This window comes from Beta vulgaris, chromosome 1, assembly GCF_026745355.1.
Source record: "Beta vulgaris subsp. vulgaris cultivar EL10 chromosome 1, EL10.2, whole genome shotgun sequence".
Lineage (NCBI taxonomy): Eukaryota > Viridiplantae > Streptophyta > Magnoliopsida > Caryophyllales > Amaranthaceae > Beta > Beta vulgaris.
Window position 1 is genome coordinate 57363414 of NC_079202.1, and position 25155 is coordinate 57388568.

General features: G+C 36.2%; 2 protein-coding genes across 2 annotated transcripts; both read left to right on the top strand.

Annotated features, from left to right (window-relative positions):
- Nucleotides 1-9835: 9835 nt before the first annotated feature.
- LOC130590294 (protein FAR1-RELATED SEQUENCE 5-like) lies at nucleotides 9836-11838 on the top strand. The gene is made up of 3 exons (XM_057392368.1): nucleotides 9836-9893; nucleotides 10865-11076; nucleotides 11353-11838. The coding sequence occupies exons 1-3, from the start codon at nucleotides 9836-9838 to the stop codon at nucleotides 11836-11838; spliced, it is 756 nt and encodes a 251-aa protein (XP_057248351.1).
- Nucleotides 11839-12025: 187 nt separating this feature from the next.
- Nucleotides 12026-14115, top strand: LOC125499453 (protein FAR1-RELATED SEQUENCE 5-like). The gene is made up of 3 exons (XM_057392369.1): nucleotides 12026-12243; nucleotides 12585-13587; nucleotides 13969-14115. Exons 1-3 carry the CDS (start codon nucleotides 12026-12028, stop codon nucleotides 14113-14115), a joined length of 1368 nt encoding a protein of 455 aa, XP_057248352.1.
- Nucleotides 14116-25155: the final 11040 nt, after the last annotated feature.

Genomic DNA, 25155 nt, shown 5'->3' on the forward strand with positions numbered 1-25155 from the left:
TTGTTTATTTGTTTTGCATTTGAACTTCCTTTAATTAGAGATATTAATATTAAGGTTCATTTATTTTAATATATGAATTTTCAACTTATTGTATGAAAATGACATTTTCTCCATATTCTATTTTCGCTTTTTATTGATTTTATTAGAGATACATATTTAATCGACTTCATAATTAAAAATATCTTATAAGGAAATGGAGGAATATTAAGGCAATAATCAAATCTTAATTGGATGTGAAAATCCATTGAACTAATTAACCGGTATATATCCTAATTATCATTTTTCCTCAGCTAGATCACTGAAATTCGACGGCCATAATATCATTCCCGTGTCGTAAATGCTTGCAAAATTCTTAATTTTCTAAATAGTGACAAGCACTATAAAGCATTTAATCGTCTAAATATAATGGTAGTAATTCATCCGATGTCATTATTGAAAAATTGAAACACTGATTGACTTGTTGTTACAGAATCACTTATAACAGAAGTGATACCTTTAAGGTACAATGTGACCCATTATCTACAATTAACTCCATTAACTAAAATGACATATTTAATTTATAAAATGAGTTTAAAGATATAAACTAAGATGGTTTTTAACATAATTTAACTATAAGACAATTTTACACAAAACTTATTATATATATATATATTAAAATAAGGGAAAACTCTAAAACCATAAGAGTACGCCAGATTAAAAAAAACACTATATTATACTCCATTCGTTTCATTTTAATTGTTACACTTTGATATTTTACACTATTCACAAATTATACTTTGACCATCATTTGTGATTTATACGCCGATAAAAATATAATCATGTAAGATCTTGTTAGATTCATCATAACATGTATTTTATTAATATATGTACTTTTTATAATTTTTACAAATACAAAATTAAAAATATATGTCCTTAAAACTTTGCATTGACATGCGAAAAAGTGTAAATATGTAGATTAAAATGAAACGAAGGGATTATTCCTGAATTGTAGCCTTTTTTTTTTCTTTGGAAAAATAAGAAAAAACAGTAGAACGCTATTTGTGAAACTGAACGCTATATTTTATAACGTTTGTGAAAAGCTAGTGAAAAGCTACTTGAAACACTAACCACTACTTCAATCTCTAGCATGCCAAACACATAATTAGTGTTTTGACTAAGTCAAAACACTAAAAGCTACTCCAAAAGCTGTCGCCGAACACGTAAATCGAGCAAATTTTGGTGTTAGGTCATGGTGCCTCGAGTTTTTCTGCGTCGGTAAGATTTTTGTTGGGACCAAATTTTGTGCTTGTAGGCTACTAGGCTCTTAGTAGTGTATGCAGTTGGCAGCTGGTCCTGCTATATTAGTTGTCGTCGACACCATATTAATCAGTTTTGTTGGTGGGATTATGTTTAAGCAATAGATACTTTAGTATATTATTCTGAAAATCAAAGAATTTTGGAATTTCTGGCAGGTAAAAGATAATGGATGTTTGGAGATAAATAATTCATTGAAAATATTATTTGGAGCGATATGAAGATATGTTTGGAGCGAAAAAGCCTAACAGTAATGAAAACTCCATGAAGGACTATTCGATCTCAGTGGAAAATACCTATTGCTGTTCCTACCAAAGACAGCAGAACAACAGTAATAAGTTTCATTTTTTATTAAAAAAAAAAACCTATTGTTACAGTTTTGGATAAGCAAGGCAGCAATAGGTAATTACCGATTGATGTGCCCTTAATTATTGCGTGGCCAAAACCGCATCAATATGCCACTTAATGACCGCTGCAGGTAACATTTATTCTACTAGTGAGAGATTCCTCACATGTGAGATATCAACGTTGAAAAAGAATAAATAACATATAACTGATCTATATATTACCTTAGTGTTATCGATTGATTAATTATAAGATAGAACTATAAAACTCCAAGTCTCCAACTAATCTGACTCGTATTTAATATATATTTCTGAAAAAAGGATAAAAACTTAGTTTTACATAAGGAGTAAACAATTGAATGAAAAATATTCTGAAAATATTATATATTGATTAGTAAAATCAACTGATTTGCATATTATTTATCTGAAATTTCCTATTTACTATGATTAGATAACATATTATGGAGACATGTGTCATTAGTAGTATCAGATATTTTTCATATATACTATAATTAATGAGTCTCCCCAAAGATACAGGGACAATCGAAACATATAATATATATATGTATATATATAGATTACATATAATTAGATGTATGGTAGTTTTTTTGCCTAACTCATCTAAAATTTAACAATATGTTAGTCCCTTTAGACTTTAGTTTTCTCGATTTAACCCTACCCTCTTCCCTGGTGGTTGTCATTCGTCGTGTCGGTCCCACCTGTAGCGTTTGGGCTTTCCCGTCCCTTCTTTCCCCTGGTTTCCTGTAGAGTTCGGGCCTCTCTGTCCCCCCTGTTTTACGTCGGGCCTCCCTTCCCCTTTCCACTGTTCTCGTCGGGCCTCTACGCCCCCTCTTCCCCTGTTTTAGTGTTGGGCCTCCCTGTCCCCTTCCCGTTGTTGTTATGTCGGGTCTCCCTATCCCCTCCCCCCTTGGTTTAAGTCGGCCCTTCCTTTTCCCTCCCCCTTGGTTTTTAGTCTCCCTAAGTGGGTTAAGTTTAAGTATATTTATCAGTATTTTCAGTATGTTTATCAATATATAATATGTTTATTTGCTTCCTTTCATGTATGGTGCTTTTTAAAAGTTCAGGAGTCAGTTGGTTGGACAAGGTATGGGAATTCATAACAGTAGAATTTGTGGTTTTTTTGGAGTGTGATGTGGATACAAGTAAATCAAGCGGATTGTGCGCGTGGTTGAGGCGATGCACGTTTTTCATGGTTGGAATTTCTATTTTTCGGTTTCACAAACGGCGAAGTGTTCGCGAGCTCACTTTATTTAGCTCTCTCCCTAGCTCGGCATTGATCTTTATGATCCTTACTTTGACAAATTCAAATCTGCAGGCGGCACACCAATTGTATCTGGTGGTTTTTAGCACCCCTACTCAAAAACGTTTCTCCTTTCTAATGGAGACACCTGAAATACTCTCGAGTAAGAGTATTGAGTCGCAAAGGAACGTGATTCTTCACAAGATCATTAGCCCATAATTCCAAGCAATAGCGGTTTATTGGGATTGCTCATGCGGCGAGATTCGACGCTCGTCGTTGGTTGTTTGTTGTCCGAATCGTGAAATGACACTCGCTTCTCTCACCATTGCCATCTGCCATCAAAGTTTGACTCCACCATTATCACTAGCATTGACCAGCGATTCCCTTCGTCACATGTGACTCTTTATCGTTTTTTGTTGTTTTTGTTTTCTATGAATTGTAATAGCTCTTAAAGTTTATTTTAAATTTAGTTATATTACCAGTAGGATGTAATTCCTTTTTTAATGAATGTACGATTTTTTATTGTTAAAAAAATCACAAAAAATATAGTAATCCTTGCATTGGTTACTATATTCTTTAAAGGTAATTGTTTAGTAGAAACAAACAAAACAAATTACATATTAGTCAAGATCTTCCAGATACACTGCATGCCAAAATGGCAGTTAAGATTGTCATTTCTTTTAGCTTTTTGCATGAAACTGACCATCCAAGCAACGAGGATCGTCAAGCTTAATTATTTTTCTCTGCCTGATACTATGTTAAACAATTGTCCAATAAAATTGGAGTATTATTTTGGTATTGTCTGCCCTTCCATATCAGCTATAAGCAAATTGATTATAATAAATAAAAAAACGGTGTAAATTATATTGGAAAAATGTCATTATCATATTACGCCTGATGAGTTTTGGCTTTTTTCGACTTTTAATTAATTGCATCTTGCATGCTGCATGGTAAGTAAACCAAACCATTAACATGCATGTTGTGTAACCAGAAGATTATATTTTAGATTTATGTAAATCTCCAAAAAAAAATTATATAATTTGGTGAAAGAATTTATCACAAAAATATACTCCTATACTAGAAAAAGTATGTCGAATAATATACTGTTAAGATTTATATTAAGAACATAGATCTTGAGGGTAAATCTTGAGGGTAAAGAGTCATATATAAAGGAGGTTAATGTAGATGAGATTTCATCCTATACTTATATGACTGAAATATTTTTGATCAACCCCACCGTTGTTTTCACGACCTTGATATGAAAAGCAACACATTTCGCATATGTCAATCGAAAATACCTAGTGCTTTCCGATCCAACATTGCACAATCTTCATCTTTCATTGCAACATGCTTCTTTTGTGACAAAGGTTGTTGGTACAGTCTTTGTGGTACAAATAATCCTCAATCCGCATCTTCTAGAAATCGAAATTTTTACCATCAAATTTACTGATCGATAATCCTCACCTTTCCATCATTTGTTATACCTATTCAACACGATCTAATCGTATAAAGATTCAACCTAGATCTTGATACCGCTTGTTGCGAATACATATCGTAGGCACTAACAAATCAAGCAATCGAAGTATAATGTACGAAGGAATCAAAAAATGAAAACCATAAAGAGTACAATAATATTTAACGTGGAAACCCTTGAATAGGGATGACCCTGAACACTAAACTAGGACTTTGCATATGAGATAATGATGATACACGGAGAATTCTTTAATCTCTATAAAATCTCTAACCTTTCTCTAGGTTCTCTAGCTATTTTCTCTGGATTTAACAATAATCTCTCTCTTTACTTGGCATGACATCAATAAACTAAACCGCTACAACATATTTATAATAGGGTAACAATCAGGTAACCTAGATAAACAAGGTCTCTTAATTAAGAAGAAAAATGCATAAAACTTGACAAAGCCCATCATGGACTGAAACCCGCGGGCACGGCGTGCTGACTACGTACTGGCATGGGGTACTTACCTATGGGAACGGGCTAGAGCTGCGTGCAAGCGGTTTCTTCAACACTTCGAGCCTCCTTGGCTGCGGGCGCGAGTGTAGGAAGTTTATGATCTTGTGGGCTGGTGCGAGTGATTCCTACTTGCTTCATTGCAAACACCCACATGGCCATACACCTTCACAACATTTCCTTACCCATCTCCACATCATTACCCAACACTTTCGAGGTAACAAATTGTTGGAATAATTGCTTGCAAAAATTACTTTTGCCATGCATGTACGAGAAGCTTTCGGATGTGAATAAGGTATGCCTGATGTGTAGTTTGTTTGACCTTGAGATGGTTGATGGTAAATCTGCTGCTGAATTTATTAATTAATTTAATTAAATTATTAGTCAATTGGCCTCTGTGAAAATTACCTTTGATGATGAGGTAAAAGCTTTGGTTTTATTGTCTTATTTACCAAGACAGTGGAAGACTATTGTTGCCGCAGTCAGTAACTCCACATGAAAGGAAGCACTAAAGTAGGATGATGTTAGGATTTGGTGTTGAGTAAGAGTACTCGGTGTAGGGATTCCGAGGAATCATCTGGTGGAGCATACAACGCTGAGTGAGGGTAGAGGGAGGATATAACATTGGATATCTAAGCAGGGTAAGTCAAGGGGTAAGAGCAGTGGAAGGGTTAGTAAGGCAGAAGCAGAGTTTCGGAATGCAACGAGAAAGGTCATTATATGAGACGATGCCATAACTCCAAAGACACTGATAAAGGGAAGAAAAAGAATGAGGATCAAGTGATGAAGAGAGTGATGCTTCAACGAACTTTGTAATGGAGTATGTTTCTGATGCTTTGAAGGTGATTAGTGCAAAGAGCTCAACTGGTTCACGGATCTTGGATTTGGTTTCTTCGTTTCATTCTTCTTCCCCCGCAAGGAGTTGTTCCGAAATCTGAAAATTCATAAACTCATAATAGTGTACCTTGCAGATGATAAACCATGAGAAGTTGAAGGCAATGGAGATGTGAGCATAAAGCTTGCAAATGGGGACATGTTTGAGTTGAAGGATGTCAAGTTCATCTCTGATTTGACAAAAAACTTGATATCAATAAGTCCACTTGACAAGCCCGACTATAAGGTAGTGTTTAAGGGTTTTTCCTGAAAAATTGTTAGGGAAAATTCCTCAGGTACCCCTGAGGTTTGGCATAATTCCCAAATTACCCCCCACATTTGGGGAATTCCTCAGATACCCCTGAGGTTTGTGTTTGGGCTCAAGATACCCTTATTATGGACAGAACCCTAACGCCGTCTGGTTTTCCTTCTCTCTCTCCTATTTTTTCTCTCTCCCATTCCGCCACCTACTGCCAAACCCCCTCCTTACTCCGACGCCAGCGACCCTACCCTCCCATTCCCGATTCCCTTACCCTTGACGTTGGCGCCGGCCAGAATAGCAGAACATCAGCCTAGGGTGGTGCCTAGGGTGATTTCGAGGAGGGTTAAAGGGTTTGGGGGCGGCGTATCTGGGTGGGGAAGGGGAGGGGGTCGACTCACAATAGGAGACATGGAAGGGGTGCCATTTTCGATAAGGGGAAAGGGGGGAGGGGGTGGTGTTGGGGTGGCTGGGGTGGGGGAATCAAGAATGGGGAAAGGGAGGGCTAGGGTGGGGTGTCGAGGGTGGGGGAAAGGGAGATGGTGGGGTCGTCGGCGGGTGCTGCTATTCTGGCCGGCGAAGGGAAGAGGGTGGGTTTGGGGGGTTGTTGCTGTTCTGGCAGGCGAAGGGAAGAGGGTAGGGTCGCCGGCGCCGAAGTGGGTGGTGGTCGCCGGCTGTAGGCCGCCGGCTGGGGGAGGGGGGTTGGCAATGGGTGGGGGAATGGGAGGAGAGAGAGATGGAAAACCTAACGGCGTTAGGGTTCCGTCCATAGTAAGGGTATTTTGAGCCCAAACACAAACCTCAGGGGCATCTGAGGAATTCCCCAAATGTGGGGGGTAATTTGGGAATTACGCCAAACCTCAGGGGTACCTGAGGAATTTTCCCAAATTGTTATGGTAGTATCTCGAGGTGCAAGCAGCGGAACAATGTACACCATAGGAAACACGACAAAGGTAGTTAAGGAAGGACGAATAGAACTTCACAAAGAGTGTCAGAAGTTTGTATACAATAGGCCTATGAAGAAGAACCATGATGGTAAAGTTGGTGTCACTTTGCTAGCGTAAACCATGGAACAAATAAGGTGAAGAAGGCACACATGAGTGTGGTGCGTAAGAAATCAAGTCTAGAGTATGATATTTTGTTCGGGTGGGAGCATTATCGGATGCTCGTAGAATTATGAAGAGTACTCCTTATGGTCTGCATTGTGATGATGGAGACTCGGGGTCGAGTGAGGCCTCGATGTTGCTCCCTATGTGAGTAGGAGGCACTTCTGCACTAGGTGATGTATGGAGAGTGATGATGACAAGTCGAGATCGTGGCTACATATATATTGAAGGTGTGTTCTTCACTTTTATCGATCTCTAGGTGGGAGATTGTAGGTAGTAATGTGGAGATGGGTAAAGAAGTGTGTGTGTGCGTGCGTGCGTGCGTGCGTGCGTGCGTGCGTGCGTGCGTGCGTGCGTGTGTGTGTGTGTGTGTGTGATGAATAAGAAGGAGTCACTCGAACCAGCCCACATGATTATAAGCTTCCTACACCCGCGTTCGCAACTAACCAACGAGGCTCGAAGTGCTAAATAAGTTGTTTGCCCACAAGTCTAGTTCGCATCCACGGGCCGTATCCAGTGCCTGCGAGTTTTAGCTCCCATACATGTTGGGATATGTCGAGTTTTTATCCATTTTTCTTCTTAATTTCGAGACCTTGTTTAGCTAGATTCCTAGTTGTTACCCCCAATAGATATATGTTGTAGCGGTTATTATTTATTGATGTCATGCCAAGTGAAGAGAGAGGTTATTCTTGTTGGAGTTTATAGGAGTTTGCAGTAGAAACTCAAAGTTTGCTTCAAAATAATATGGAGTGTCTATTTTATCTGTTGTCCCACATTGAAAGAATCATAGTGGAAGAGTAAGGTTTATAACCATTACTCTTGCTCTACCATTTGAGTTGAGTAGCAATGAGGCTTTTAATGGGTTTGTGGTAATGTGTGATTACCACACACGCGTGCGCCTCTCGCCCAGCCCATGACAGGGCCTTGGGCCTTATTTATCAGCATTTAATGACCGTTTTTATTAGTCTTAAGTCATAAATCTTTCAATGAATAATATTAGCAAAACCCTCCTGTAAATTAAAATCTCTTTCAAGAACTCTAACTAGAAACCTGGGAGTCTTTGAAATCTCACTCGGTATTTAATAAGTATTAAAACATTGATTTTGACCCCCAATCTATAGAGAATAGAATAGTGGAACAAGCATCTAACAAGATCTAATCCAACTAGACCTAGAAAACTAATTATTTATCTTGTTAATACAATTTGCATATATTAGGAAATAAATAATCTCTATAGAATCCTAATATAACTAGACTAGCTAGAGAACAGTCCCTTATAAGCACCGTAGTTGTTTTTACCGCCTCCTCTCTCCTCCTTTTTCTCTCTTCTCTCTCCTCTCTCATAAAACCCTAATTTTCAACCTAGGGGCTACCACCACCCCTTTGGGCGGTGGTAAGCCCCTTTTCTCGTTTTATTACTAGATTTTTATGTATATGTTTCCAATAAATCTCAGTCTCTCTCTAATGGAGAGTTTTTCTACCCATATATTGGGTTATGTCTACCCATATATTAGATTTTATCTCTCTCCATGTGAGAGTTTAGAGAATTTGTTTTTGGGTTTTTGTGTATTTCAAGATGTTGATTTGTTGATCGAAATTTGTGCGGAGTTGCAACAGATGTCAAGATTTTCTTATAATCACTTGAATTGAATTCGGTTCTATTTCAAAACTACAAAAGATCGATAGACCCCCTTGCAGAAGGCTGCATCAGACAGCGATGTGAAAGAGAAGGGTTTTCAGAAGTGTTAGATCTACTCAAAGATCGTGGTTTTATCATATTAGAATTGTATTTATTTCATTTGATATGTATTTGTTTAGTTTTGATTTTTATTGTAGATGTCGTATGACTTTGAATCAATAAATTAATGTTAATTTCAAAAAAAAAAAAAAAACTAGACTAGCTAGAGATCCAAAATAAGATGACTATTAGGAAAATCTCGAAACCCGCAATGTATCTCTGGGCCCTACTAATCGTGTTGGGCTATCGAGCTTGTATAACTAAAATTAATTCTCACAAGTTCACTGCTAATCCCTCTAGAAATCGACAATGAAAAGGATAATATAACATGAATAATTTAATCTTCTTGAAATTATCCTAATGTTTTTTTGGTGTAGTATAGGCTTAACCCTTAGATAAACTAAAGTGGGGACTGAGATTATTCTAATTAAGTAGCTAAGGCGGAGACAAATTGTTATTCATGTCATGCATGCTTTTGTTTAAAATCCAATTGGGAAATCACCTAGTTTTGGAAAATGAGATCATTGTGAGAACAATCAACAATGCGTTAAAAATGAGCGCAATTTAGATCCTGCACGGAGGTGTAGGTAGAGGAACCTACACCTCGTGCAAAACGACAGCGTTTTGTGTAGTTTAGGGGGGGGCCAAAGTTTGGCTGAATTGGGGGTGAGTTTGGCGCCTTTTTTGAAGTGGGCCAGCTGACTTTAGCTCATGGTATGTCATGGTGTACTTTGTAACTTACATCAATCAATCATTCATTCTATTTCTCTCTCATAAATTTATGTAGAAGCATTTAAAGTCTCTCTCTTTTTTTTTTGTTCTTCATTGATTTCTTTATGAGTTTCATAAATTTATATGATAATTTGGCAGAATTTACTTTGGGTGATTTTCGGTTTGTATTTTTAAAATCTTTGCAAGTTTTATGGTACAAAAGTTGGAAAAATGGAAGATATTAGTGAAAAGATGTTGATAATGTTGTTCTTGATAATGCAATGGAAGATTTAGGGAATGAAGGAGGAAGTGAAGAAGATGAATTAGAGAAGAAGAATGGTATTTAGCTACCAAGCTCTTTTTTAATGTACAAATGCATGTTAGTTGATGTGCAAGAATATTATAATGTACATTGGGGTATTAAAATTGTACAATTGGTTGACTGTTAATGTACAGTGGCATTTTGTACTTTGGTTACGTATGTCAGATATGTTTAGTGTTATCCCATGAAGGGTCAATATGCGCAGTCAATTTTAAGTTTGGTAGTTACATAAGTCAGTCACTCACTCTAATTTATCATGCAAGAAGCAATTTAATGCCTTGCCTCATTTATTTTTCATTTATTGTGCTGTTGATTGGAATGTTCCTTATATTTATGTATGTCTATTATAAATCCCCAAAAGGTGCAAACCTATACTGTTTTGGGATGTTTCAGTGTTTGGCATGTGTAAAGGTTTATGTGTTTCATGATAATGAATTTGCCAAATGGAGGGAGAAAGTCGGAAATGATGTAATCTACGTGCATCAAAGACAATAGTACAGTTAGGATAATTTACTGATCAATTCAGTGACATCCAATGTACATTATTTTATATGAGTGTTAATATTTGGTATGTGTGAATAATTATTTTTCTTTTGTTTCAGTGATCAATTTTAGTGAGATCCAATGCACATTATTCTATATGAGGCAAATATTAGTTATGTTTAAGGTGTAAACCTATACTGTTTTGAGATGTTTCACTGTTTTACATGTGTAAAGCTTTATGTGTAGATGATACTCAATTTGCCAAATGGAGGGAGAAAGTGGAAAATGATGTAATTTACATGCATTAAAGACAATAGTATAGTTAGGATATTTTAGTGATCAATTCAGTGACATCAAATGTACATTCTTCTATATTAGTGTTAATATTTGTTATGTGTTAATAATCATTGTTGTTACAGTGATCATTTAAAGGGACATTCAATGTATATTATTCTATATGAGGGTAAATATTAGTTATGTTTAATTAATTTTTTTTTGTCTGCAGAATATGTTGAGTGTGAGACATCTGAATTGATACACAAAGAAGTTGCCAACGATGAAGAAGCTTACAAATTATACAATGAGTATGCATTTAAATGCGGATTTGGTATCCGGAAGGGCAAAGTTTGTTGGAGATATGAAACAAAGACAATCAGACAACGTTTTTTAGTTTGTAGTCGGGAAGGATTGAAAGACACAAAAGGTGGTGTGCCTAAGGTATGTGTTATGTTTTGTGTGGTTTACTGTAGGTCATGACAATATGTACATATAATTTATATATGACTAAAAGCAAATGTTCACTGGAGTATACTTGAGGTGTGGTGATGATAATATGTACATTAGTATATCAGATGTTATTATATATAGTGGTAAAATTAGTATACATTAGTTTTTTTTTTTTTTCAAATCATAGTGTTTAAAAAAATAATGCGGATGTTCATTACTGCAAAGCCAATGTTCACTAGAATATACATGATGTTCTTCTTGGCACAGGCATTCACTAAGCTTGATCAACGTTGTGGATGTAAAGCGTTTATTCAATTTGATGTATCCAAAGACTCTGGATTTTTTATTGTTACTAAGCACCATATGATTCACAATCACCCCATGGTGCCATTGAAACAAAGACATTTAATAAGATCTCATAGGAAAGTGACAGTTGAACAATTGCATATGATTAATAATTTGAGAAGTTGTGGAGTGGGGGTTGCTGAACCTGTGCGTGTATTGAGGAAGGAAGCGGGGGGATCTCCAAATCTTGGGTTTGTGAACAGAGATGCTTATGATGCAGTTGCTACTCAAAGAAAGAAAGAACTTGATGGTTGTGATAGTAACCAACTGATAAAGAACTTTACGCAAAGACAAGCAGCGGAATATGATTTTTATTATGACGTTCGACTAGATGCTATAGGGCACTTAATAAGTTTTTTCTGGAGGGATGGAAGAATAGAAAGGATTATGAAGTGTTTGGAGATCTAGTTGTTCATGATACGACGTACCGTACGAATAAGTATGGGATGATTTGTGGTCCGTTTGTTGGGATGAACCATCACCAAAGGAACGTGATGTTTGGTGTTGGTTTCCTATTGAACGAAGACACCGATTCTTTTGTGTGGTTGTTTGACTCGTTTTTGAAGAGTATGGAGGTAGGTCGCCGATTACCATTATGACTGACCAAGATGCTGCGATGGCGAAGGCTATAAGCATTGTTTTTCCCAATGTTATACATCGTCTGTGTATATGGCACATCGGGAAAAATTCCATCAACAATATAAAAGGTTTGAGGGGAAAGGCTGGATTTGTGGATCTATTCAATTATGTTCTAAAAATTGTGAGACCAAGAGTGAGTTCAAGCACTACTGGACAAGGTAATTGTACATTGTTGTAAGCTTAATGTTCATTAGATTCATCACAATGTTCAATGCATAATGAATATTTTTGAATTTAGAGAATTAGTATATTTTTCTGATCTGAATAATTGCGATGATTTAATGTACATTATTAAATGAGTGTTGAGAGAGGGAATGTACATTATTAAATGAATGAAATAATGTTGAATTAATGTACATTATTAGTATGTGTTTTGAAGAGTATGTCATGATGTAATGTACAGTATTATATGAATGTGGACAAATTTATGTTCATTCAATAACTCATATTGTTCATTGGTTTAAGGGGCATGATCATTGGATTTATCATAATTGTTTACTGTATTATGTATGCAGTATGATTACCAAGTACAAGTGCGCTGCATGTCCTTGGTTGATTAGGTTGTACAAGTTAAGGAAGATGTGGTGTCCAGTTTACTCCAAGGATTACTTCTCAGGAGGGGTGTTGTCTTCTCAAAGAAGTGAGACTACAAACCATTCCTTGAATCAAAGGCTTCATAGCATGCAAGGCCTTTGTAATTTCTACAAAGTTTTTATAGATGTTGTTGAGGAATGGAGGGATAGGGAGAATTGTGAAGATTACAATGCACTTAATGGCAACAAACATCTAGCATTTGTAGATGTTAAGTTACTAAATGAGGCGAAGAAGATATACACTGTGGCTGTGTATTTGACGTTTGAGGAAAATTTCATAAGAGGTGCGTCATTTTGCCAGAAACTAGTCAAGTATGACCCCCCTTTCTTTGAATACCATGTGGGACGCACTGAGAAAGAATATCTAATGCATCTTGTTAGATATGACCAAGAAAATATGACAATTGATTGCACATGCAAGTATTTCACTGAGATGGGTTTATTGTGTTCCCATTCATTGAGGATTTTTCACATACATAATGTTGAAAAAATTCCCCAAAGATACATTTTGGGTAGATGGGCAAAACATGCTATGTGTACAAGAGTTGATGATGACGTTGGGAAGGATGTAAACATTGTTCAAGCGTCGGTGTGGCGTGTTCAAACTACAAGGGATGCTTTATCCATAATTAATTCAACTCAACATGACATAGCTGCTAGGAAAGTTGTGGAGAATGCTTTAAGTGATTTGAAGGCAAAGGTTGGGTTGCTTATTGGGAAAGTTGATGAATCAATCACCATTGATGACGTGCAAAATTTGTTATATCCTGTTGTTAAAGATCCACCTAAGAAGAGGAAGAAAGGAACTAGAAATGTAAGGTTGAAAAGCACTGTGGAGAAGCAGGTGAACAGGTTAAGAGGGTGGAAGAAAACTGCTGAGAAAGCTGCATTGAGGAACAAGGCAAAAGCGCAAAAATCTGTCCAGGTAATCATTGTACAATTGTATCCTAAGATGTTCATCTGTTATTGTAACATGTTCATTATTGGATAATTTGAATAGTAGGATATCATGATGGCATATTTTTGTTTTTGATGTACATTGGTATTATATGTGTTCATCTGTTTTTGTTACATGTTCATTGTAGAATTATTTGGTAGTAGGATAATATGATGACATATTGAAACGATGTACATTCTATATATTGAGAATGTTCTTTGTGTCTTCATTATGTTGTACATTTTCAACAGGGGAAATGGTCAGTGTAATTATAAGTTAATTTTTTGAAATTAGTGTAGGCAGCTAACTTTGACTATTACAGGAATACATTGATATCCTGAAGAAAGCACTGTAGCTCACTCAACACAGAATAAGTCTCTTCTTGATGTGTATGGCCCTGATGATCATTTCCCTATTAACCACATCCCTGGGGAAGGTAGTAAAGTTGAGCAGCCGCATCACAAAGCCGCCTTGGAAGTGTACCACGAATATTCTGAGAAGCTATTCGGTAATTGAGAGGCGATATTTTGGTCACCTAACATGAATATTTTTGATGAGCTTTTTGGGAAATGAAACGTAGTCCACCATGAATGAGTTGTTGATACACTTTTGTAATGGATGTAGCTCATTCATGTTGTACTTGGTCCAAAACACCCAAAAAACTCCTGATTATGACTTGGAGGTTGTGTTAACTTATACAATGTTTATAATTGGTGTATATGTTAACTCTAGGCAGTGTACATGAAAGTATTTGATAATGTACATGCTAGAGATATGGGTAAAGAAGTTTGTATTTTGGCACATGTGATTTATAAATGGTGAAGTCACACTTTTGAATGTTTGGAATCACTTGAAAGCAGGAGGTTATTATTTGAAGATATGTTATGAAGTGTGTATAATTATTTAAATGTTTGAACTATGGAGAAAATTGATGTGAACATAAAAGGAATGATAATGTACGACCTATATAATATGTCAAATATTTTGAAGTTAGCAGCTCAAAAGGTAGTAGTTGTTGCTATACAAAAGTAATGGTATTGTTTTGTTAACAGGAAAGTAATTCTAGAAATGTTTGGTTTAGTACAACAAAAAGTGACTATTAGAAATTGTTGGAAGAGTGCGGAGTTGAATCTATGTGTGTTTGGACTTCCCTTTAGCTTGTGCTTTGGCAGAATCAGCAACCCAGGCAGCACGGTTGTTGACTTTGCTCACAAGAATGTCAATGCAGTACTGGATTCTCAGTTGCTTGATCTTGTCAAACTGAGAAGAAATGAATTGTGTGAGGTTTAGGAATAGGAGTAAGACATGGGGTGACTATCATACTAAAACCAATGTACATGCAAATGACATACAATGAACAGCTAACCTAAAATACAATATACATGAATATATGAAGAAGTATATATTGTCTGAACAAAGGAACAAGATAATGTGCTTGATAAAAAACATGTAGTGAACATCATATTGTCTTTAGTGTACATGTTGAATAGATGCAATGATAACATAAGTAATGTACATGCGAAAGACATGTACTGACTATCATAAGTCAATCAATGTACATGTAAGGGACATACAATGCACATCATGTCTGCCTTAATGTACATGTGGAAGACATGCAATGATAATCTAAGTATTGTACATGTGAAATGTACATGTGAAAGAGATAAACCAAACACGAACCAAAAATACAATGTACATGAATATATGAAGAAGTATATTTTGACTGAACAAAGGAACAGGATAATGTGCTTGATAAAAAACATGCAGTGAACATAATATTGTCTTTAGTGTACATGTTAAAGAGATGCAATGATAACATAAGTAATGTACATGTGAAAGACATGTACTGATTATCATAAGTCAATCATTGTACATGTAAGGGACATACAATGAACATTATGTTTGTCCTTAATGTACATGTAGAAGACATGCAATGATAATCTAAGTATTGTACATGTAAAAGACATGGAGTGAATATGATCATATAAAGAAGAGTTGCTTACATTATCAGCTATGAGGCCAGTTTCAAAGTTGTCTTCCCATTCACCGTTATATTTTTCCATGTGCCGCATTGCGAAAATCCCACAATCATAGGTGTTGGAGTTAGTTCTCCAGGGCATTTCCACTATGCGAGGCCTAAGTGGTGTACTTATCATTTTGAAGCCAAGGGATACCAGGAACCTACCATAAGCAATTGCCTGGACACAAGCAATAGGTGAGAAGATTGTAAAAAGATGGGGTAGTGCTTGATGAAAATAGTTGGAACTTACAATTTTAGCTGGGTAGTCTTTATATTTGTCGTGAATGGAGACATTCTCTGGCAATATTCTGTTGTCGAGTATGTCCAAAGTCATTTTGTTGAAGTTTAAGCAGAAGACATAGAAGTGGCGAGGAAAAACTTTTGATTTTGGGCAAGGAAAAAGGATAATAAATGCATACCTCATTGAACTACTCATAAGCGAGTCAGCTGTATAATCCTCCATTTGCATTGGATCATCATACTAACACTATGGGTTTTAAAATTAGCAATGAACAAAAGAATTCATACTAAAACATCAAGCATTATACAATGATCAACCTTAGTAAGGGAATGAACATAAAAGCGAGCCCAATGTACAACACTATGCAATCATATGAGCAATCATATGGTTACATATTACTGATCACAATGATCATTAGAAGCAACACAGTGTACAATAATAAGCAATGAACATAAGGAGTTAGTAGAGTAGAATGAACATTCAGGATAGTAAATGAACAACCAAAACAAACCAATGAACATACAGAGGGAGTAGAATGTACAACACTATATGAATTAGATTAGCTGTACAAAATAATAGACTACAATGATCATCAGAAACATTCTGAAATGAACAATAATTAGGGTACATTGATCAGGTGCATTGATCATTTGCTCGTTACTGAGCAATCACAATACACCAATGAACATAAAGGGGGTAACTAAGATATTCAATAACTGAAGTAAACTAGCGAACATCATGTAGTGTTCAATGTTACAGGTTAGGGTAGTATAATGAACATACATGAGGGAGTACAATGAACAACCACAACAAACCAATGATCATACAGGTGGAGTAGAATGTACAATACCAAACAAGACATCAAATGAACTAGATACCTTTCATTTGTTTGGATTTGAGGTTGGTGTGTAAAGACATCTACTTCAGCGTTGAAACTGGGGTAAATCCAATCATAAATATATTAAAAACCATTGCATATGTCTACTAAGAAAACACTCACACAAAGGAAATATTCAGGGAACGAATGTAACTAGTTCATGTTAGTGAATTAGTGAAAATACGGGGGCAATGAGCCAAGAATACAGTATGAAAGTTAGTCCACATAGGGTTTACCCCTTAGGCGGATCAGTGTTAGGGTTTGGACTGGAAGATTTTATCAACATGTAGGTCCTCGTGATCTTTGAAAAAACACCCAGCGACAGAGATGGGGAAAATGAGGAAGATGGTTGATCTTGTCGTTGTTGAGGTCTGCCCATGCTTAACTCCAAGTGCAGGCTGAAAGTTGGGCCATCAAACCCACCTTGTGCTTCATGTGGTTTGAGATGTGATTGAACAGCCTTGTCCACCATCTCCCAAAGCTCCGAGGAGTGGAAGAATGCAGCATCTTGACTCAGAACAGAGGGGTGCCTTGATCAGGGAGAGGGTTGGGATAGGATTGATTGAAGGTTGCGCGGCATTTTCATACCGAGTCCAAATGGCCTGAATTATGGATGGGGCAAAGCTGCTAACAGTAGGATCCAGATTGAGATGCGGGCCTTGGTTCAGCAAGGCCGTCAACTCAATGAGGTTAGCGGTAACTTGGAACAAAGATTGATGAAATTTGATTTCCAAGACTGAAAATTTATAAATAATTGTTAGAATACTGTATATGTGTGATAAATATATACATATGATTTGTTTTAAAAGAAAGGGGTCACCTCAAGGTCATGGGTGGTTGTTGTTGTTGTTCAGGATGTTGCTGGTGTTGTTGCTGTAAGAAATCGCAATATACAATCTGTGAGTACTCAATGTACAAAGTGCAACTAACCAATGTACACCATCACAGTGAACAATGTACAACCATCACAGTGAACAATTTAATTACCTGTTGTTGATGATTTTGTTGTTGCTGAAACAAACAAGTAAATGAGTGTAAACAATTAGGAAGAGTCATTGTACATCTTGGTAAGCAGAGTGTACATTGTTGCAAAAACAATGTACAATAAGATGAAGTGCATTATATTAAATACTATGTACAAAACGATAAAACTGGTGTACATAAATACAATTGTAGTGTACATCAGTAAATATATATTTAAGATGTACAAGGAGGTGGTGTTCATTTAATATATATATGTGTTGTTCAAAGAAGATGAAGTGCATTATATTATATACTATGTACAAAACGATATAACTGATGTACATGAATACAATTGTAGTGTACATCAGTATATATATATTTAATATGTACAAGAAGGTGGTGTTCATTGTTGAAAGCAGAAATAATTTGTACAGCAGAAGGAATTACCTGTTGTTGCTGATTTTGTTGTTGTTGTTGTTGGAGTTGTTGCTGTTGCTGAAACAAATAAGTAAGTGACTGTAAGCCCAATGTCGATAGGCAAATTAGAGGTGAAATTGTACATCCTGATAAACCGTATGTACAATAGAGATTACAGTAATGTACAACACGATTGAAAAGGTGTACAGTAAGACAATTGTGAACAACACACAATTATATATATTTAATGTAACCTGTTGTTGTTGTTGTTGATCTTCTTGGTGTTGGGTTGTTTTGTTGTAAATTTTGCTGCTGAAGTAGAGTATTGTTAGGACAATGTACATTATACATGGCAAAACAACAGATTATGTATATATGTTAGAGAAGGTGGATTACTGTGTTGTTGTTCATCTTGTTGCCCGTGCATGGGAGCAGTGATCCTTGGAGAACAGTCCCCATCCCAACTCCGGACTTGAATTCCCAATAAATCCTGCTCTTGATAATTTCCCGTTTCCATATAGAGAGTAGCGGGAATTGACGGGGAGGCTTGTGTAGTTCCTTCTGTAGACGATCAAAATAGCAGACCTAGGAAATAAGACCAAATAGGGTAATGTACATTAAGTCATTCACATTTAAAATAGTGAACAATCAAGAAGAGATTAGACAATGGCATATTATGAGAAGCAATGGACATAGGGACAGTATCAACATAATGTAACTATGAATGTACAACGAGATAAGAAATAGTGTACATTAGAACTCAGTGTTGGAAAAATAATGTACAAAGGGACTAAAATAATGAATAATCAATACAATGCCAAGGTACATTACTGTAGCAACATCACAAGAAGAGAGCAGACACTGGCAAATGTGTACCTGTAAGAAAGGCAGAGGACCAGCGAAGAATCTACTGGTGTCCTCTTGCCAAGCAGAAGCTGAATGAAGCAATGATTCAATGGTGTACTTGCACCAGTTGTACTTGGGATGTTGTTGATGTCAATAGTAGTTACAAGAAGTTTGTGAGAGGCTGGGGGTTTAGGGTTGATTTAATGCAGCAGTTAACGGCCACCACTAGGAAGGTTCTTCCCAGTTGTCCGTAACTGGCACTGCGGAATCAGCAAGCTGCGTCGCCATTGTAGAAATGTATGGCGAACCCCGCTGGAGCCAAACATATTCCCTCAGTCCTCGATCATACTCGAAGTCAGCATCATTCTCCTGCAATTCCTTGGTCTCATCAACGACCAAGCCTCCAAGTGGAATCCCATACACCAAGTGGACATCGATTTCCCTGATATCGATGTCCTTGCCTCGGCGTAGCAAGAGGGAGCCACTACCGACACAAAATCGGCTGACGAGCCTAGCACAGAAGATGGGGTCATTCCTTGGCATGTCTAGCTCAAGTAGACCACCGAAACCCATGTCAATGATTGCTTGCTTCTTCTCAGGTTGATCAGCAATAGCAGCGATGAAGGCTTGGAATGGCGTAGTACTATGCCTGACCTTCACACAAGGCTCAGTAGGTTTTTTGCTTTTTTGGTGGGGTTGACATCAGAGGTGAATCACTACAATGTACATTTAAAAGAGTGCAATGTTCATTTTGGGCAATTACAATGTACATTCAATAACCAGTCTGACTATTGTACAAACAAGGCATAGCACCAGTGTACATTCAATAACACAAAAAGTACATTAAGAAAATACTATTGTACATGTACATCCAATAGAATAATAGTGTACATGCTTGACATAATGTACGAAGAAAGTGCAATGTTCATTTGAGTATACAAACAAGGTATAGCAACATTGTACATTCAATTACACAAGAAATACATTCAGATAAATAATAGTGCACATGTACATCCAACAGAAGAATAGTGTACATGCTTGTCATAATGCACAAAGAAATGGAATGTTCATTTTAACCAATTACAATGTACATAGAACATAATCAGTCTGACTAGAAGAATACATAATGTACAAACAAGGTATAGTAACAGTGTACATTCAATTACACAAAAAGTACAATCATCGAATAATAGTGTACATGTACATCCAATAGAATGATAATGTACATGCTTGACATAATTCACAAAGAAATGGAATGTTCATTTAAACCAATTACAATGTACACAGAACATAACCAATCTGACTAGAAAATACATAATGTACAAACAAGGTATAGCAAGAGTGTACATTCAATTACAGAAGATGATCATTCAGACACATACTATTGTACATGTACATCCAACAGAATAATAGTGTACATGTTTGTCATAATGCACAAAGAAATGGAATGTTCATTTAAACCAATTACAATGTACACAGAACATAACCAGTCTGACTAGAAAATACATAATGTACAAACAAGGTATAGCCAGGTGTACATTCAATTACAAAAGTTGAACATTCAGACACATACTATTGTACATGTACATCCAACAGAATAATAGTGTACATGCTTGTCATAATGCACAAAGAAATGGAATGTTCATTTTAACCAATTACAATGTACATAGAACATAATCAGTCTGACTAGAAGAATACATAATGTACAAACAAGGTATAATAACAGTGTACATTCAATTACACAAAAAGTACAGACACGAATATTTTATTGTTCATTCACTATACCTGGACTTAGCAGCCTTCTTTTGTTTGGGAGGTGAACCCTTGCCAATTCTTTCAGGGCCTGCTCTGTTGCTTTCCTCTTCCCAGGCTTTGTGGTATCTGCTTCAAGTGGGGACTTGCCCTTGGCAGCCTTGGAAGTTGTGGCAGCCTTGGAAGTTGAAATTTTCATTCTGTTACTGGGGCGGGTGCTGTAAGATGTAGGTGCAAATGTAGTTATGTGTAAAAATGAACGTAAAAGAAGTACAACAATGTGTAAAAATGAATGTGTCAATGAACATACGCTTGGGCACTTTTCCTTGCCCTGGCCCTCAGCACACTAATTGGTACCCTGCATGTCAATATGCAATGTACATTAGGGTAAAAGAAAGGAACATGTGTACATTAGTTTGGACATGAAGTATATATAATTTAAGATATTTCTTACTCTTCATCATCGTCTCTTTCATCTTCTGCAGGAATTTTTTCAGGAACGGGAGGTGTTGGAATACGTTCAGTAGTAGGGGGCCTGACAGTGTAAAACAAATGTAACACAATAAACATGTATGTGATTAACAATGTACAACAAACATACCACAATGTACACTGAATATAATATTAATGTACAAGGACTGGCATCTCATACAAGAACAATTATTATTAATTGAATGTACAATGAACATTGGAAAACAAAAATTGTACAATTGAGGTCCAATAATGTACAATACGGTAGAGGCACTGTACAATATAGAAATGTGTACATTAGTTTGCAAATGAAGTATATATAATTTAACATATTTCTTACTCTTCATCATCATCTGTTTCATCTTCCTCAGGAATTGTTTCAGGAATGGGAGGTGTTGTAATAAGTTCAGTAGTAGGGGGCCTGACAGTGTAAAACAAAGGTAACACAATAAACATGTATGTGATTAACAATGTACAACAAATATACCACAATGTACATTGAATATAACATTAATGTACAAGGACTGACATCTCATACAAGAACATATATGTAATTGAATGTACAATGATCATTTGTAAACAAAAATTGTACAATTAAGGTCAACTAATGTACAATACGGCAGAGGCAATGTACAACGTAGAAATGTACACATAGCAGTGTAGTGCAACTTACATCTCAGTATTGGGTTGAATAGGGTCATGTTCATTAGTGGGGGGCCTGGCATTGTACAACAATTGTTACATTATAAACAAATGTACAATGAACACTTTGGAACAAATAATGTACAATGGTTGGAATGGCCTTAATAATGTATGTAATTAAGAACAAACAAATAATGTACATGCACTTACATCTCAGTATTGAGTGGAATGGCCTCACTCTCAAGAACAGGCGTTCTAGCAAAAAAAAGAGTGTACATATATGTAATTAAAATTGTACAAATGTACAATAAACGTTCATTAATCAACAAGATAACAGTAAGTAGTGTACAATGATAATATACTTACCTATCAGTTGTTTTGGTGGTGCTTGAATAATTAGGAGTATGTTCTTTCTCAGTCGAAGGAGGACTGTAAATAGAGTGTACATATATGCAATTAGTAAGAATGAACCTTTATGCCAATACCAATGCAAACCACATTGTACATTTATGCTTGAAACAGAGTGTACATTTATGTTTGAAACAGTGAACACCATACATATAAGGAATGTACAATGAACACTCAATAAGCTAATGGTGTACAATATGGATCAACAGAGTATGAGATGTCAGTGTAGAGAGGCGCTTACATGTCAGTACTAGGTGGAGTTGTTTCTGGTTCAGTAGTAGGTTGCCTGCTATTATACATCACAGTTTATAGAATGTACATGAACCTCAGAGTATGAGATCATATTTATAAAGTACAAAGAAGTGCAAAAAATGTACATTGTGAACTTACTTCTCAGATGTTGTGGAATCAGAAGCATTTTCAGTAGAAGCTGCTGTGGTGGACCTGTCAATGTGGGCAAAACATTCCAACATGAACAGGCATGCCAACATAAATGTACAAGTTGGAGTAAAGACAAAAATGTACTTACTCTTCAACAACTACAGGTATAGATCCTGGTTGCTGTTCACTAGATGTGTTGTGGTGGGACCTTTTGGAGGGCTGTCATTGTACATTGGCATTTCGTTATTGAATAAGAATGTACAAAGAAGCAGCATAGTATAATTATCCAATAAGAATGTACATTGGACATCACACAGTGATTAATTAGTGTACTTACTTCTCTGTTTCAGGGGTGGACCATGTTTGCTGTTCATTAGATACTCTGGGGGTGGGATCTATGCAAGGGCTGTAAATGTACATTGGCATGTATTAATTGAACAACAAAACATCAATAATGTACAACAAAGCAAGACAGTAATTTTCCAATAATGTACAACTAGCCAACAAGAGTATAAATCATTCCAACATGACAGGCATGCCAACACATATGTACAAGCTAGGAGTAAAGACAAAATGTACTTACTTTCAACAAATACAGGTATAGATCCTGGTTGCTGTTCAGTAGATTCTGTTGTCGTGGGACCTTTTGGAGGGCTGTCATTGTACATTGGCATTTCGTTATTGAATAAGAATGTACAAAGAAGCAGCATTGTATAATTATCCAATAAGAATGTACAATGGACATCACACAGTGTACAACATTGTAATTAATTATGTACTTACTTCTCTGTTTCAGGGGTGGGCCCTGTTTGCTGTTCCCTAGATTCTCTGAGGGTGGGATCTATTGGAGGGCTGTCAATGTACATTGGCATTTATTTATTGAACAACAAAACACTCAATAATGTACAACAAAGCAAGGCAGTTTAATTTTCCAATAGAGTACAGGTTCTAATAATGTACAACTAGCCAATTACAGTATAAAAGAATGTACATTGGACATCAGACATTGTACAACAGTGTGATGAATTACTGTACATACCTATTTGTTGCAGGTATGGGTACTGTTTGCTGTTCAGTTGTTGTGGTAGAATCGTTTGGAGGACTGTCATTGTACATTGGCCATTTAGTTATTGCAGAACAAAACAGGCAAGACTGAACAACCACATAGTTCATAGTTTTGGTGTTGTACAATAACTAAGGTTGTGTCCCATTGTACATTAAAAGCTGATGTACAATAACAAACTAAAGTGTTCCATTGTACTTTAAAGATAAATGTGCAAGAAATAAATTTGTCATCCAATGTACAGTCAATTTGGCAGTATGTACATTAAATAAGGACATGTCCATTGTAATGTACAAGTGGATATCATTCAGTATACAATTATTTGATTAACATATTTCATAGAAATTGGGACCAGTTTGTATCAAAATGGACCATGTAAGCCATCAAATTACCAATTTAGGTATAAGGGCATGTCCCATTGTACATTACGGTATCAATAAAGAACAACCAAGTTTCCATAATGTACAAGTGGATATAACTCAATGTACAATGATTTAGGTATCATATTTCATATGCATATTGGTACCAATTTGTGTCAAAATGGACCATGCAACCTATCAAATTACCAATATCAAAATCCACCATGGAAGTACAATTCGCAACACACAATGTACAACACATCAAACCAAAATTGTTCAATTTCAACCTTATTATACCTAAATTTTGTAATGTACAATGCGCATCAAAAAATGTACCAAATTACATATTTTTGTACTATGTTCAACAATCCATAGGGTTTAGTACTCACATGCGAACATAAATTGCACCAAAATAACCAAAATTGTTCAATTACTAACATGCGAAGTACATTTCGCAACACACAATGTACACCATACCAACCGTAAATGAAAATTGTTCAATTACAACCGAAATTGAACATAAATTGCACCTAAATAACCAAAAACAATTTTTTTGTACAATGTTCAACAATCCAAAGTGATGAGAACTCATTTTCTTCACCAAAAATTTAATATGTAAATTTAAATTTAAAGAAACGAAATTGTAGAAACTTACATAATATCTTCACCCATAGTTAGTTGTGGAGATGGAGGAATTATTCTGAGTGGTTTTGGGCAAGGTATTTTTTCGCTTGCCTTGGTTGCCGTGGGTTTCTTGACTGCGGTGGTTGTCGTCTTTGTTTTGGTTTTTTTTTGTCGCTATTGTCCATAAACGCTAGAGGACAATGTTGTGGGATGGTGCAATGAAATTTTTATGGTGGTAATTGGAGTTTTCTGGTGTGAATTGAGGTTTTTTGGTGAGAATTGCGGTGGTGGTGAGAGAGAATGTAGAGAGAGAATTTGATAGAGTGAGAAAAATGGTAGAGAGAGAAAGTTGTGAATGAAATATGGAGGTTGAGTGTAAAAGTTGAAATATGATGATCGCTGGTACATGGGGCGACGTGATTTGCAGTTGACATCAAATCAGTTATTAATTGGTGAATAGTAACGGTCAAATCAGTTTCTTTTGCAAAGTTT